Source organism: Lotus japonicus, chromosome 1, assembly GCF_012489685.1.
Source record: "Lotus japonicus ecotype B-129 chromosome 1, LjGifu_v1.2".
Classification (NCBI taxonomy): Eukaryota; Viridiplantae; Streptophyta; class Magnoliopsida; order Fabales; family Fabaceae; genus Lotus; species Lotus japonicus.
In genome coordinates, this window is record NC_080041.1 from 97,383,927 (window position 1) to 97,398,864 (window position 14,938).

Consider the following 14,938-nt stretch of genomic DNA (forward strand, 5'->3'; position numbering starts at 1 on the left):
CACACAATGGACAAAGAGCTTCAGCAGCAATATTTAAAACGCATCTCTTGAGCAGATTATCACGAGTCTGAATTCTTCCCAACATTACCCGCCACGCAAAAGCTTTCATGTTTGAGGGTGCAGGCGCAATCCATATCCATGAATATACAGGATTTGGTTCATCTAGAGATTGTCCCTGCAAAAAAACATAAGAAGAGTTAACTGAAAAAGATCCTCCCCCCTCCAACGTCCACAGCCACCTGTCCCGCTTATCCTCTACTAACTGCGCACTACCCAAAACAACCATTAACTCCTCAAGCCATCCTACCTCCCTTCCTTGCAATCTCCTCCTCCATCGAAACATCCACCGCCACACCCCATTCTCCCACACGCCCATATCCTTTACTGATACCCGTTTCTGACATGACAAGTTATACAAGCGCTGAAACCGAAGTTCCAAACAACCAGATCCAAGCCAGTTCTCTGTCCAAAACTGTGTCTCATTTCCTTCAAATACAGTTTTCTGTAGGCTATGCTTAAACCAGGACCACCCCTCCTCAAAGCGAGTCAACTGAACTTCCTTCCACCATGAAGACTCACCACACGTATTACAGTTTGCCTTAACCACACGACACCACAAGCTATCTGTAACACCCCGGTTTCTCAACTGAGGAGTCACATTAGTAACCTAACAAAGTCTAAGGACCAATCTGCAATCCCTAAAAACCAAGGGAATTTTTTTTTCTGAAAAACAACTAAACACTTCGGCTAAAAGGTTGGAAACATACCATAACTTTATTTCAATAACCTGTTTCCCGATATATAGTATAATAGTTTACAACACCATAAGTAAGGTTCAGAATAAACATGCGCACTTTAACAGTGGCGGAAGCAAGACTTTAATAACAGAGTTCTCATAAAGTAAAAGAGACTCCAACATAATCCACAAGAAGAGAAGCAAAGCTGCTTCTCATACCTCTACTCCACCGCTTACAACTCGATCTCCAACTCGAGTAGCTATGCCTCGGCGGAAGGATCTCCATCGCCTAATAGCGTTAAGCGCCCAAACAACAAGTAGCAAATAGAAAGGGTTAACTCCATGCAATTACCATGTATAAAAGAGAAAAATCATGCTGCTCGAATTTAATTACCTGGCATGGTAAATAACTAGCAACATAACTCAACTCATATATCAACAACTTAAACATAAATCGGACTCAGATAATAATAACCTCAACAATGTAACATCAAATCAGATATCAATAAACCAATACGAAAATCCAACAACATAGGGTCAGGTGTTAGTTCCCTATAATGCAACTATATGCTGCTAACAAAATGGATCGATCAATATCGTCTCTCAAGACGGGACAATGATAGGACACACCTCCTCATCGCCACTTATAACGTCATACATGACGGGACAATCATAGGACACACCTCCTAATCGCCACTTAACGTCACACAAGACGGGACAATCATAGGACACACCTCCTGATCGCCACTTAGCACCTCGCAAGATGGGACAATGATAGGACACACCTCCTCATCGCCACTTGACTCAAGCCCTATATGCCAAGTCAGACAATAACAAAGCCCACCCAAGGACCAATCCAAAGTAACCACATGTTCCATCCACTAGGAAGCAGTAACGACAGAAACCAGTAAACGGCCGAAGCCTCTCAGAAAACATTTTCCAAATTCAGCATAATAATCATAATCATCTGCCAATCAATATAAACATCTTCATCTCAAACACAGGCAGTGCGATAAAAGCATGCAAGACTCAAAGACGCTCTAAAACCGAGTTACCCTTACCTTCGTGAGTAGAAGTTGGGCATGGAAATTGCGAACCTAGAACAAAGAAAACACAATCATCAACACAAGCTTCACTAGGAGAAACACGATCTACTAATACTAATCGAAATCGTAAAGAAAGCCTCTAAAGCTTCAGAGTTCCTATTTAGGCACAAATTGACAACGGAGACTTCGTTCGCTAAAACGAGCATAACTCGAGCTACAGAACTCAGAATGACACGAAACCGGCGCCAAAATTTCGACAATTGAAAGACCTACGCAATGGCTCAGGTCATAGAGACCCAAAAATTATTTTTGGACACGGTACCCAAGCAATCAGGTTTCGGCCACTATGGAAAATAGGGTTTTCGAACTTTTTCTTCGATCTAAATCAATTCACAAGGTAGTTTTAGGGTAAAACTAAGGCAAAGAAATTGTCGGAACAATTTTCGGACAATCGGGTCGAAATACGACTATCCAGGGGCATTTTGGTCCAAAATAAAGGCTCAAAACTTCAAAGTTATCAGTTCGGAAAACAAATTTGACAGCATTGATCCTCATGACATCCGTGACAACAAATCCTAAAGGCACGAAGTCAGATTACAGCTTTTCGACAATAAAGTTTCGAAATGTGCGACTAATGGGGTTTTGAATCAATTTTTCAGATCTTGGACAACTGAATCGCAATCGGCGATTACTGACAGAGGTTTTAGACTCATGGGAACATAAGGAACATAACCCAACCAAGAAATCAAGGAAATCGGACAATTTTAGAAAAAGCTCAAAACTGTGAGCACAGAAACGACTTCAGAAACGCAACAGAAACAGTAAACAGAGGTAGGATTCATGCTAGTTACCTCAATACCTAGAAGTAGGGACGAACTGCACGAAGATTGGTCAAGTTTTCGTGAAAATTTCTCCTCTCCTCCCCTCTCCTTGCTCGCGGCCTTGAATGGGTGAGAATGAAGAGATTTTGCTTTTTCGAGCTATTTATAGGCAGGTGAAATCGCGGGAAAATGAAAATTTCGCGATTCCGATTTTTGCAGCACGTCCACCGAGGAATTCTAAGAGAGATTCTGTCATCAGAATTCCAGAACTCAAAACAATTATCTATGATTTGGGAAAAACAATATCTAAAATCCCAAAGGCGGTGTAAGTTAATCTGTCCCGTTAAACTACATTTTACTGTGATGCTCAGACGACAAAACTTCCTTCTGAAGAAAGATTGGAAATGTCGAAACAAATCTGGCAACGCGGACGGAAACTTCGTTAGAAGTCCCGAATAGAAAAAGTCTTCATCCATCGCTCGAATCTAGGGTTTCGAAGCAAGGAAATTAGCGTCGTCGGACTTCCGAAAAGTGAATACTATCGTGCATACAGTCTAGAGTTCCGAAATGAAACGCTGGTCGAAGGAAAAATAAAGAAAATCTTTAAATTTTCCAAGGATTCGAAATCTCACTTAAAACGTTGCTCTAAAGCGAAATTAGCCTATTCTGGACACGCTTGCCATAAGGCGGGTGTGCAGACGACTCGCTCTAATTCCTAAAATGACTACGCAACATTCCTCAAGCAATTCCTGAACTTTCTTCTTCATAAATTTATTTCATCCGATAAACTCTTGTTCAAGTCTTTCCTTCGCGATACATCAAGCCTAATCGTAAATGGAAATCTCTTCCACTTATTCTAAGCTTAAAAACTTGGGTCTTACAATACTACCCCCCAAAAAGAAAGTTTCGTCCTCGAAACTTGGTGTCAGAGGAACTCGGGAGTGTCATTCCCTCACACAACATTTTCTAAGCTATCCTCAAGGTCTCGTTTTCCCTTAGGTTCTTGGTGACTCTCACAAATAATAACCTCCAGTCTGCAATTCAATGCTAGAACTTTTCGTGCTTAATCTTGTCACTCCCATGTCAATCAAATCCTTAGTTTACTATCCAAAGTTTGACAGTCTCCAGGTTTTATCCACTTAGGACAAGAATTCTCAGACTTAAAGTCTACTACATCTTTAATAAGTTTGGACCTCTATTATCCCTTCGCTCTCTCACACTCCTCCTTGCAAAAGATACTATCCTACTCCTGGAACTCATACGACCTCTCATCAGAATCCGTCTCTTAACTTCTATTCCTTCTACTGTTATATCCTTATGAAACAAGGATAGATACTATCAGGTCGAACAGTAATTCTGTCACATCTAGCTTTAACCACGGCACACAAGCTAAGTCTATAACAGAATGGGTAGCACCAAAATCAAATAGTACGATAAGGGAATTACCCGGGATCTCGCGGTTACCGCGGATCAAACCATCGTCTTCCTCAGCTACAGTTCCAGTAATCGAGTAGACTCTTCCACCAGCAGTAGGCCTCCTTGCCCCAGCAACATTTGCGGCAACCTCAACTTTAGGAACCCTACACTCTACAGCAGTGTGACCTGGCTTGTTGCAGTTCCAGCACAACAGAGGACCTTCAGTACATCGATTAGCAAAATGCCCCTTTTTGTTGCACCTAAAGCAAGTCACATCCTCTCGGCTCAGCGAAAGAGGTCTCGGTCCAGTCCCATCCCCGCCCGAGGGATAAAAAGTCCCAGAAGCTGCTCCCTCACCCTGGGAACGGAGGTATAGCTTCTTCTGATAGTGCTTGCCCTTGTCATTTCTTCCTTGGTTAGTCCTTGTCGGACCTCCACTTCCTTGGTTAGACTTGTTCAGACCTTGGTACTTTCCCCTTGAGTTATCAATGGCCTCGATTCCCTTGGTCTTCTCCACCAGCACTTGGTAGCGGTTAAGCCCTAGCGGTTGCACCGCCCTCTGCAGCTCATAGCTCAGCCCATCAATGAAGCGCTCACACATATAGCCTTCATCTATATGTCCTCTAAAGTAGCGGAAGTGTTTAGCCAACGACTCCAACTTTGCAGCATACTCAGCAACGGTCATGCCTCCTTGACGGAGTCTCAGAAATTGTGCTTCCTTAGCGGCTCTAGCACTTCTAGGAAAGTACTTGTCCAGGAAAGCTCCCCGGAAGCACTCCCAAGTGATAGCTTGATGGTCAGCTTCCATCATAGCTCTAGCCCCGCGCCACCAATACTCAGCTTCACCAGTCAGCAGGTAGGTCGCATAATCCACTTTCATCTCTGCAGTGGTATGCATAAAGGTGAAGATCTTCTCCAACTCCTGGAGCCATAAGTCAGCTTCCTCCGGATCGAAACCTCCAGAGAACTTCGGTGGATCCTGACGCTTGAAATCATTCAGACCCCTGGTCTGAGCAGTAGCTAATTCACGTTCCTCCCGCTGAACACGGCGAGCATTCTCTTCAGCTTGGTTTTGTGCAGCCACCAAAGCAGCAGTAGCAGCACGTTGAGCTTCAGCTTCCTCCCTTGCAGCAGTGTTAGTAACTTGTTGTGCCATAAGGGCAGTCAGATTAGCAATAGCTTGCTCCATCGGATTCATGCTGTCTGAACCTTGAGTCTCGATCGGTTGTGGAAACCTCCTGTTCCTGTTTTCATGAACAGTCAAAGACCACAACAGATACTCAGGCCAGAACAACACAAAGTTCTATAATAACTAACTATGTATATACTTATATCAAATGTATAATTAACAATAACTAGCATAAGGTTATTCACTTACGAATAACCTTCAAAAATAATCTATATAAACAGTAATCAAGCACACTCTTCCTCCGATTGACACCCCATCAATCGGTCTCAGAGTTCAAACATCTTAAGCAGGCACTCTACCCAAAAGCTCTGGTCAAGCACACTCTTGACGAAGGTCACAAGAGCAGATTGAGTATTCATCCGGGATCGACAAAGATGTATCAAGATCTAAAGTTGAATTTTTGGTGGCCAGGAATGAAGAAGAATGTAGCAGAGTTTGTGGCGGCATGTCTGACATGTCAGAAGGCGAAGATAGAACATCAAAAGCCTGCGGGTATGTTACAGTCACTTGATGTGCCGGAGTGGAAGTGGGACAGTATCTCTATGGATTTCGTGGTAGCTTTGCCAGCTACGAGGAAGAGATTTGATTCCATTTGGGTCATTGTGGACCGTCTAACGAAGTCAGCACATTTCATACCGGTGAAGACCACGTTCAATGTGGAGGCACTTGCAAAAGTGTATGTCGCTGAGATTGTACGACTTCATGGAGTTAACCCTTTCTATTTGCTATTTGTTGTTTGGGCGCTTAACGCTATTAGGCGATGGAGAGCCTTCCGCTGAAGCTTAGCTGTTCGAGTTGGAGACCGTGATCGTGGGCGGTCGAGTAGAGGTGGATGAAGCAGTTGCTTCTCCCTTTTTGGTGGTCTATGTCTGAGTTTCTTTTTCCTTCTGAAAACTCTGTTGTTTAAACCTTATATTCGCCACTTGTCTAAGTGAGCGTACTTATTTTGGAAAAATGTTCATGATGATGTAAGACACTATTATTATTATGTCGGGAACGGGTTGTTGAATAGAGTCTATGTTATGTATTCAATTATGTTCAGCTGTTTCGAAAAGGAAAAAAAAATATATATTGTGTTTTCTTAGGATTACGAAATAGTCCTTAGATTTTGTTAGGTAACTAATGTGACTCCTCAGTTGAGAAATTGGGGCGTTACAATTGTGGTATCAGAGCATCAACAAACTCAACCTCAGTAATCACTCGAACAACAGTCTCAAGTCCAACAATCAAATCAAGGTAGTTTTAGGGTAAAACTAAGGCAAAGAAATTGTCGGAACAATTTTCGGACAATCGGGTCGAAATACGACTATCCAGGGGCATTTTGGTCCAAAATAAAGGCTCAAAACTTCAAAGTTATCAGTTCGGAAAAAAAATTTGACAGCATTGATCCTCATGACATCCGTGACAACAAATCCTAAAGGCACGAAGTCAGATTACAGCTTTTCGACAATAAAGTTTCGAAATGTGCGACTAATGGGGTTTTGAATCAATTTTTCAGATCTTGGACAACTGAATCGCAATCGGCGATTACTGACAGAGGTTTTAGACTCATGGGAACATAAGGAACATAACCCAACCAAGAAATCAAGGAAATCGGACAATTTTAGAAAAAGCTCAAAACTGTGAGCACAGAAACGACTTCAGAAACGCAACAGAAACAGTAAACAGAGGTAGGATTCATGCTAGTTACCTCAATACCTAGAAGTAGGGACGAACTGCACGAAGATTGGTCAAGTTTTCGTGAAAATTTCTCCTCTCCTCCCCTCTCCTTGCTCGCGGCCTTGAATGGGTGAGAATGAAGAGATTTTGCTTTTTCGAGCTATTTATAGGCAGGTGAAATCGCGGGAAAATGAAAATTTCGCGATTCCGATTTTTCCAGCACGTCCACCGAGGAATTCTAAGAGAGATTCTGTCATCAGAATTCCAGAACTCAAAACAATTATCTATGATTTGGGAAAAACGATATCTAAAATCCCAAAGGCGGTGTAAGTTAATCTGTCCCGTTAAACAACTTTTTGCTGTGATGCTCAGACGACAAAACTTCCTTCTGAAGAAAGATTGGAAATGTCGAAACAAATCTGGCAACGCGGACGGAAACTTCGTTAGAAGTCCCGAATAGAAAAAGTCTTCATCCATCGCTCGAATCTAGGGTTTCGAAGCAAGGAAATTAGCGTCGTCGGACTTCCGAAAAGTGAATACTATCGTGCATACAGTCTAGAGTTCCGAAATGAAACGCTGGTCGAAGGAAAAATAAAGAAAATCTTTAAATTTTCCAAGGATTCGAAATCTCACTTAAAACGTTGCTCTAAAGCGAAATTAGCCTATTCTGGACACGCTTTCCATAAGGCGGGTGTGCAGACGACTCGCTCTAATTCCTAAAATGACTACGCAACATTCCTCAAGCAATTCCTGAACTTTCTTCTTCATAAATTTATTTCATCCGATAAACTCTTGTTCAAGTCTTTCCTTCGCGATACATCAAGCCTAATCGTAAATGGAAATCTCTTCCACTTATTCTAAGCTTAAAAACTTGGGTCTTACACTATCAGGCTCTGTCAAGAATCTCCAGTTCCACTTCCCTAAAAGCGCCATATTGAACAACCTCCAATCCTTTATACCCAATCCTCCATGATCCTTTGGTTTACACACCTCTGACCATTTAACCTAGTTAATTTTATTATCCCCTTCTACTCCTCCCCAAAGGAATCTCCTCATAATTCCAGTACAAATTGTAAGTACACCTACCGGAACTTTAAAGAAGGAAAGGAAAAATAATGGTAAGGCAGATAAAATACTCTGTATAAGGCACACACGACCCCCGAATGAAATATGTTTCTGCTTCCAAGAGGACAAACGCATTTTCATCTTCTTAATAACTGAGTCCCATAAGGCCAGACTCTTCAGTCTGCCTCCTACAGGTATTCCTAGATACACAAAAGGAGTAGACATAATTTTGCAGTGAAGAATAGCTGCAACCTGCCCCAAACTATGTCGGTCCACTGCCACCCCTGCCAGCTTACTCTTATGAAAATTGACTTTAAGCCCTGAAATAAGCTCAAAGCACCGCAATACGCATTTAATTGTCTGCACATTCTGGACTGTTGCATCTCTAATAAATACTGTATCATCTGAAAACTGTAGCATGGAGACACCAATCTCTGAGTCTCCCCCAAACGCAAACCCCATAAATATGCCCAAACGTACTGCTTGTGCAAAGAAACTGGTAAGACCCTCAGCTACTATTAGGAATAAAAATGGGGCAAGTGGATCCTCCTGCCGGAGACCCCTCTTCATACTGAATTCCTCACAGGGACTCCCATTCACTAGCACAGATACAGAAGCTGACCTGAGACAACTCATAATCCACTGAATCCACTTCCTGCTAAAGTGCATCCTTCCCATCATATACTCTAAAAACTCCCAACTCACAGAGTCATATGCCTTCTCATAGTCAACTTTAAAAATAAGTGTTTCCTTCTTCAACTTTTTTGCAGCATGCAGGACTTCATTAACTACCACCACGCTATCCAACATATTCCTCCCCCCAGAAAAGCAAACTGACAATCACTAATGACCTTGGACAATACCTTCTTCTGCCTTAATGCCAGTATCTTTGAGACCACCTTATACATACACCCAATCAGAGAGATAGGCCTGAAATCATTTAAGCCAAGCGGGGAACTCACCTTAGGGATAAGAGCTATGAATGATGCATTGCTACCTTTGGGCCACACTCCCCTACTCCAGAATTCATTGAGCACCCTGTAAAAATCATCCTTCATCAACACCCAGAACTTCTGAATAAATTTAAAATTAAAACCATCAGGGCCAGGGCTTTTATCCCCACCACAATCCCAGACAGCCACCTTAATTTCTTCACTATCAAACCCAGCAGTAAGAAGTTCATTATAGTTTTGAATGAAACACCATTTAAATTCAGGCCAGCACAACTATTTGCTGCAAACCTCGTTTCAAAATACTGTCTTACCTCATCCTTCACTTTTTGTGGATCCTCCTCCCAATTTTCATCAATCATCAATCCTACAATTGAATTTGATCGCCTTCGCCAATTAATTAAAGAATGAAAATACCTGGTGTTTTGATCCCCATCCTTTAGCCACTTAGATCTAGACTTCTGATATAGAAGGGATTCCTGATGCTTCAGAACCGACCAAAATTCACTAACCAGTATTCTTCTTGCATCTATTTCCTCAATGGACAGCCCCATCACTTCTTCTTTTTGATCCAACTCATTAATTTTCTGTACCACTCCATTCCGCCTAGTCCGCAAATCCCCAAAGACCTCCTTATTCCAATCCTTTAGTTTCAATTTCAACCGTTTCAATTTCTCCTTCAGCACAAATGCCCCCCAACCAACCACCTGATTCTCTGCCAATGTTTTTTCCACAAGACCCGAGAAACCTGGATGTTCCAACCAACAATTTAACACCCTGAAAGGTTTCAGACCCCAATCCTGAAACACTGATCTCAATAACAACGGGCAGTGGTAGGAAATATCTCTGGCAAGACCCACTTGTTCACAGTTAGGCCACTGCAACAACCACTCATGAGAAATAAGAAATCTATCAATTCTGCTCTGAGCTTGTCCATTTGCCCTGTACCATGTGTACTTGCGACCTGCTAATGGCAAATCTACAAGCTCCATTGCCTCCACAAAATTATTAAACTCAATAATTTCTCGCCTCTGTGATCCCCCCTCTGATGTGATTCCCCTTTGCTCCCCTTCCGATCTTACTGCATTGAAATCCCCGCCAATACACCACAACTGAACACCACAACTCCTCTTCCAGTCCGCTAATTCACGCCATAAGTTTCGTTTTTCCTCAATCCTGCAAGAAGAGTAAACATTCACCACCACAGAAGGCTCGGGCATATCACCCCAAGTCCCTATCAAGCCAAGAAAACCCTGTCCTCTCACACAATTCTAGAGAACAAAAGCACCCCGCTTCCAAATGCACAATAACCCACCTCCCCTATTCACTTCCGGAGAGGTCTGCCATTCAAAATTTGAATCACCCCAAACCTGAGAACCAACTCGTAAACTAACCTCCTCAAGCTTAGTCTCCTGAATAAGCAACATATCAAGTTGTTCTTTCGCCACTAGTTCTTTGATTATCTGTCGCTTGGAGCTACTCCCCAAACCTCTCACATTATAGGACATAATCTTCATTGATCACCATCTGTACTCCTTCTTGGCTCCAAACCCGCCATATTACCAGCCTCCTGAGCATCTCTACACTCCAAATCCACTAATTTCGACACTACACCTCCATCACCAACTGCAGTAACCCCCAACCCCATCCCTAACGCCCATATCTTCCTAGCTTCATCCTCCACCCCTCTCAGCCAGACAGGTTGTGACAGCTATGACCACCGGAGCCTGAACCAGAGTGGTTATTGGAGGGGATAGAGTGTTGGGTTCCCCGTCGTTCTCCCCCCTCTGCCCTATGTGGGAATGAAGGTTCAGCTTGCTCATCGACGTCGCTATTTCGTGAGTTGTTTATAGGCCGTCGTAGCAAAGTGAACGAAAGATGAGAAGCACGAGGACTTAACGTCGTTTGGGGGCAGCTTCGTTGCATCTTCTTTTTCTTTCGATCTTTCTTTCGGCCATCAAAGAAGACAACGCTATCTGTGAGTGCTTCAACAACGTTCTCACCAGCGTTATCCACTTCTTGAACCGGGTCAGGATGACCCGCTTGAGGAGCAAAGATAGATTGGCCCATACTCAACCCAGCGATACCCACACCCAAATTATAATTTAGGATTGGATCCTCCCCTTGTTCATTCCCAATACTGCCCCCCACTTGCAATTCAATTTGAATATTGTTACCAACAATATCTCCCTCAACCTGCGGTCCCACTTCTTTATTAACCAATTGTGTTATATCATTAATGCCCTCCCCCTGTGCATTCCCAACAATGCCCTCCCCTTGCAATTCAAATTCAGTGTTAACACCTTCATTGTTTTCTGTTTCACCCAGGTCCACCTCCTTATCAATATTCCCCACGTTTTCCTCCCATGATGATTCCCCAATGATTGGAATTTCGTTACTGGCAGGAGCAATAACCGCACCCATGTTTGACCCTTGATTTTTGCTACCATCAAGGGATTGATTGTAACGGTCAAACAAATTATGGCAGCGGTTAAGTTCTTCCAAAATCAAATCACCACCGGCGCCGCCCACCTCTGAAGCTTCCGACGAGATTGCAGCGCCGTTCATGGACCAATCAGAATAACCATCCTCATCATCTTCCTCTGAGTCCACTATACTACAACAACATTGATGAGCACATGAACCCACTTCTTCCATCACCCTTATTGTGTATGTAATCCCATTGATCAGTATTTTCCTTGCTAAGGTAACAATGTCCAGGGCCGTAGTTCTGATCTGCAATCGTGCGAACTCTAGTTCTGAGAAATCCTTTGTTCTATCATCAATCCTGACAACATCTCCCAGCTGGGTAACCATGTACTTGAAGCACTCAAGATTCCACATATGAAGCGGGATTCCTGAACACCGCACCCACGTTACCCTGCTAATAGGTGCGATCAATGGTGACCAGGGTTTCACCTCCACCAAAAACTCCCTTATCCAATCCTCCGATCCATTCAGTACCTCCTCAACACGCACTCCTCCTGGGCCAGAAATTAAAACCATGTTATCCCCCATGTATCGAAGCTGAAGAGTAAGGTGGCCTTCCACAATGAATGCGTTTTTCAGAGAATGTATGGCTTCTAAATTTGTCAGGGTACCCACCATACTTCTCTTCAGCCATTCATCACCCTGTGACACAGCTGGTCCGTTCCACAATTCTATCGCCGCCATTCCACAGTGCTCCGTCACTCCCATCGTCTCCTCCACAACCTCCTTCCCCTTCCCTGACTTCACCACTTGAGCATATGTTTGGGGCACCTTGTTACGATGACCTGCCTGCCCAACTTGGCAAACCTTGGGTCCATTTCCCTGGCGAACATTCCGAGCTCCTGTTCCATGTGGCACTCTCTGGGTTTTTGCATACCTTGCTAGATTGACATGGACTGGCGTTGCACCGATCACAATCTGCGCAAGACGTCTTTCTAGTGCACCAGGGTCCTTGACATCACGATACCAAACAAACCCAAATCTCATCCCTCGTTTAGTTCTCCTCTGTGGGATATAGACCTCCCAAACCTTGTCATACCTATTGAAGATCCTCCACATCGCTTCCTCGCCAAAATTATCCGGAAAATTGGAGAAAAAGTACGAGGTGAAATTCCCCCGCTTCCTACCATACACCGTTGTCCAACCTGCATCTTGTGCCGCCCTCGCTGCAAATCCTCCGTTCCCCCCACTGCTTCCCCTCCCCCTCTCTCTCATTCTCTCATTCAAGTCGTTTTTGCCTTTTTGGTGTGTATACTCTCGGTCGAGTTCATCTCACTTGAGCTAAGTATTAAATACAAATACACGTATGTATTAAACCATAAAAGCTCACATACCTTTATATTAAATACATTAAAAAATAAAATATTTAATAAACTAAAAACTGAAAAAAATTGTATTATAAAAACCTATTCAACTACTTATATTAAATAACAACATTCATAGACTTAAAATTGACTTGAGCTTTGCATTTGACAAATTTAAAAAATCAAAATAAAAAACAAAATAATATTTATTGATAAATAATTTAGATAAAATACTTTTAAAATAAAAAAAATTCTATCAATATACATCTATCTATATTATACTTGGGGCTCTTATTTCCCAAAGTAATTATTTATATATATATATATTTGGTTTTTCCAAAAAAAAAAATATCTATCTATCTATATATATATTAGTAAAGCTCACTTGAGCTAAGTATTAAGTACAAATACACATGAGAACCTACATACATTAGTAAAAAAACTGGTGTTTTAATGAGATAGCTTAGTGAGTGAATGAACGGGTAGTGGAAACTTGTGCACTAATGATTTCAGTTTTAAACTTAATAAATATCAAATGTATAAGCAAAAGAGTAACATCCATGCCAAAAGTGTAACATACCACAAAGTTATATCTGTAAATGGTTTTAGCACAGTACCTTAAATTAAAATCAAATTTAATGTTAATTTTAAACTAATATCAATTTAGTCCAAGAAAAAAACTATTAACAATAAAGCATACTTCCGCCAAAATTAATCTTGATATGCAATGGTCTTAGTTTGCAGTCCAATTTTCTGCAGGAATATATGTCTATTTTTCTTAAACTCACAAACTCTTAGAATTCCTTAACATAGTAACTCTGAAGAAAAACTAACATTAAATTAAAAATAGTGGCATGATTGCAATACCAGTGTCAAAAGCTGAATAAAATTGTTAATGTCAGGAGGGTATTCAACTATCTACATTAAATAAATAAAAAATAAAATGTATTATATTGAACCATGCATCTATTATATTTCTTAGACTTCAGCTGCTGGTGAGAAAAAATGACAATTGTCTCTAACTACTTTAACAAGTATGTCATTTTTAATTATTTTAGTTAATTGCAAAATTGCTTTTTTAAATTACTCATTCTTATTTCTTTATTGCAGGAGAAAGATCATCAACAACAATAAGAAACACACATTACTTAGTGATATATCCCCGTTGCAAATGATTGGAAAATAAAACTGTGAGTTTCACATATATGGTAATTTACTAAACAATTCTTCTCATTCAATTGAAATCATACAAATATATCATCATTTCTATATTTATGTGACACAAATCAGTAACAAAGTGTGAGCCACATAAATTTATATACTGCACTAGAAAGATAAGTGTAAAATGTAGTACTCACTATATTCTTAAAGAAATAGGAATATTTCACTCCTCAATATTGTCATATTATGGAAAAAAAAATAGCAACTTAATCATTCAAATGGAACAAATGACGTCCATCCTGCAGTTAGATATAATCTATTTTTTATGTTCGTGGAAGTGATTTTAAAAGAACTTCTATGCCACCAGCAATGGTAAACAACCACATCAATCTTGATAAAAAAAATATTAGCACAACTGATAACATCACTGCAATGACTAAATCAATATAAGAAAAAAAAATAGTAGACTACCACGTTCATTTCAATACTAATCTAATTAAGTAATTAAATTTCTTTTATATAAAAAAATACTCTCATTTCAATCTCAATAAAAATCTACCTATTTTTTCTTCCGATGAAGAATAAAAAAGAAAAAGAAATCTACCTGTTTGATCCTTTTTTCCCTTATTAGAGAAAAAAAGTGTGAGAATATCATAACTCAATTATATTTAATTATACATATATTCTAAATCTTCTTCTAAATAATAGCTTTATTACCTTTCTGCAAATTTAAATATTACAATTAAAAAATAAAATTAAAAACGAACTCGTGCACGAGTTTAATTTCTAGTATATTGTATTTTCACCTTATGATTTGCTCTCCATAAAAAAGTTTGTGCTTTCGGGTTCTTATTATGCTGATATTTTAAATTGCACAAAACTTTTTAAATAACATTAAACAAAGTAACTAATTCCCTTATTTGTGGCGGCTGTAAGAAGCCAATAATCCACCTTGTAATCTAATATTTTTGAGACCTTACTGTGGAAATTTTTTTTCTAAGCAAAAAAATGCATTAATGAGATATCTGGGTCCTAATCCTATACAAGAAAAATGAGCACGATCTTTGAGCTGCTTTGCTCTTGGTAGCATTTTGATTTGTC

General features: G+C 40.7%; 1 protein-coding gene across 1 annotated transcript; it reads right to left on the bottom strand.

Annotated features, from left to right (window-relative positions):
* Window positions 1-7,872: 7,872 nt before the first annotated feature.
* LOC130713677 (uncharacterized) lies at window positions 7,873-10,530 on the bottom strand. Its single transcript, XM_057563468.1, has 5 exons — window positions 10,446-10,530; window positions 10,253-10,371; window positions 9,300-10,153; window positions 8,796-9,087; window positions 7,873-8,691 (listed from the first exon to the last, which is right to left on the bottom strand). Exons 1-5 carry the CDS (start codon window positions 10,528-10,530, stop codon window positions 7,873-7,875), a joined length of 2,169 nt encoding a protein of 722 aa, XP_057419451.1.
* Between the last annotated feature and the right edge of the window lie 4,408 nt (window positions 10,531-14,938).

Bases quoted from the DNA above. Each gene is read 5' to 3' on its own strand.
- LOC130713677 (XM_057563468.1), bottom strand. From the start codon at position 10,530: ATGGGGTTGGGGGTTACTGCAGTTGGTGATGGAGGTGTAGTGTCGAAA. The intron at 9,088-9,299 runs GTATTTTCATTC...TGGGTTTGATAG, and splicing joins GATGGGGATCAAAACACCAG to TGAAGAAATTAAGGTGGCTG. The intron at 8,692-8,795 runs GTATTGTCCAAG...GCTGCAAAAAAG, and splicing joins TGGCATTAAGGCAGAAGAAG to TTGAAGAAGGAAACACTTAT.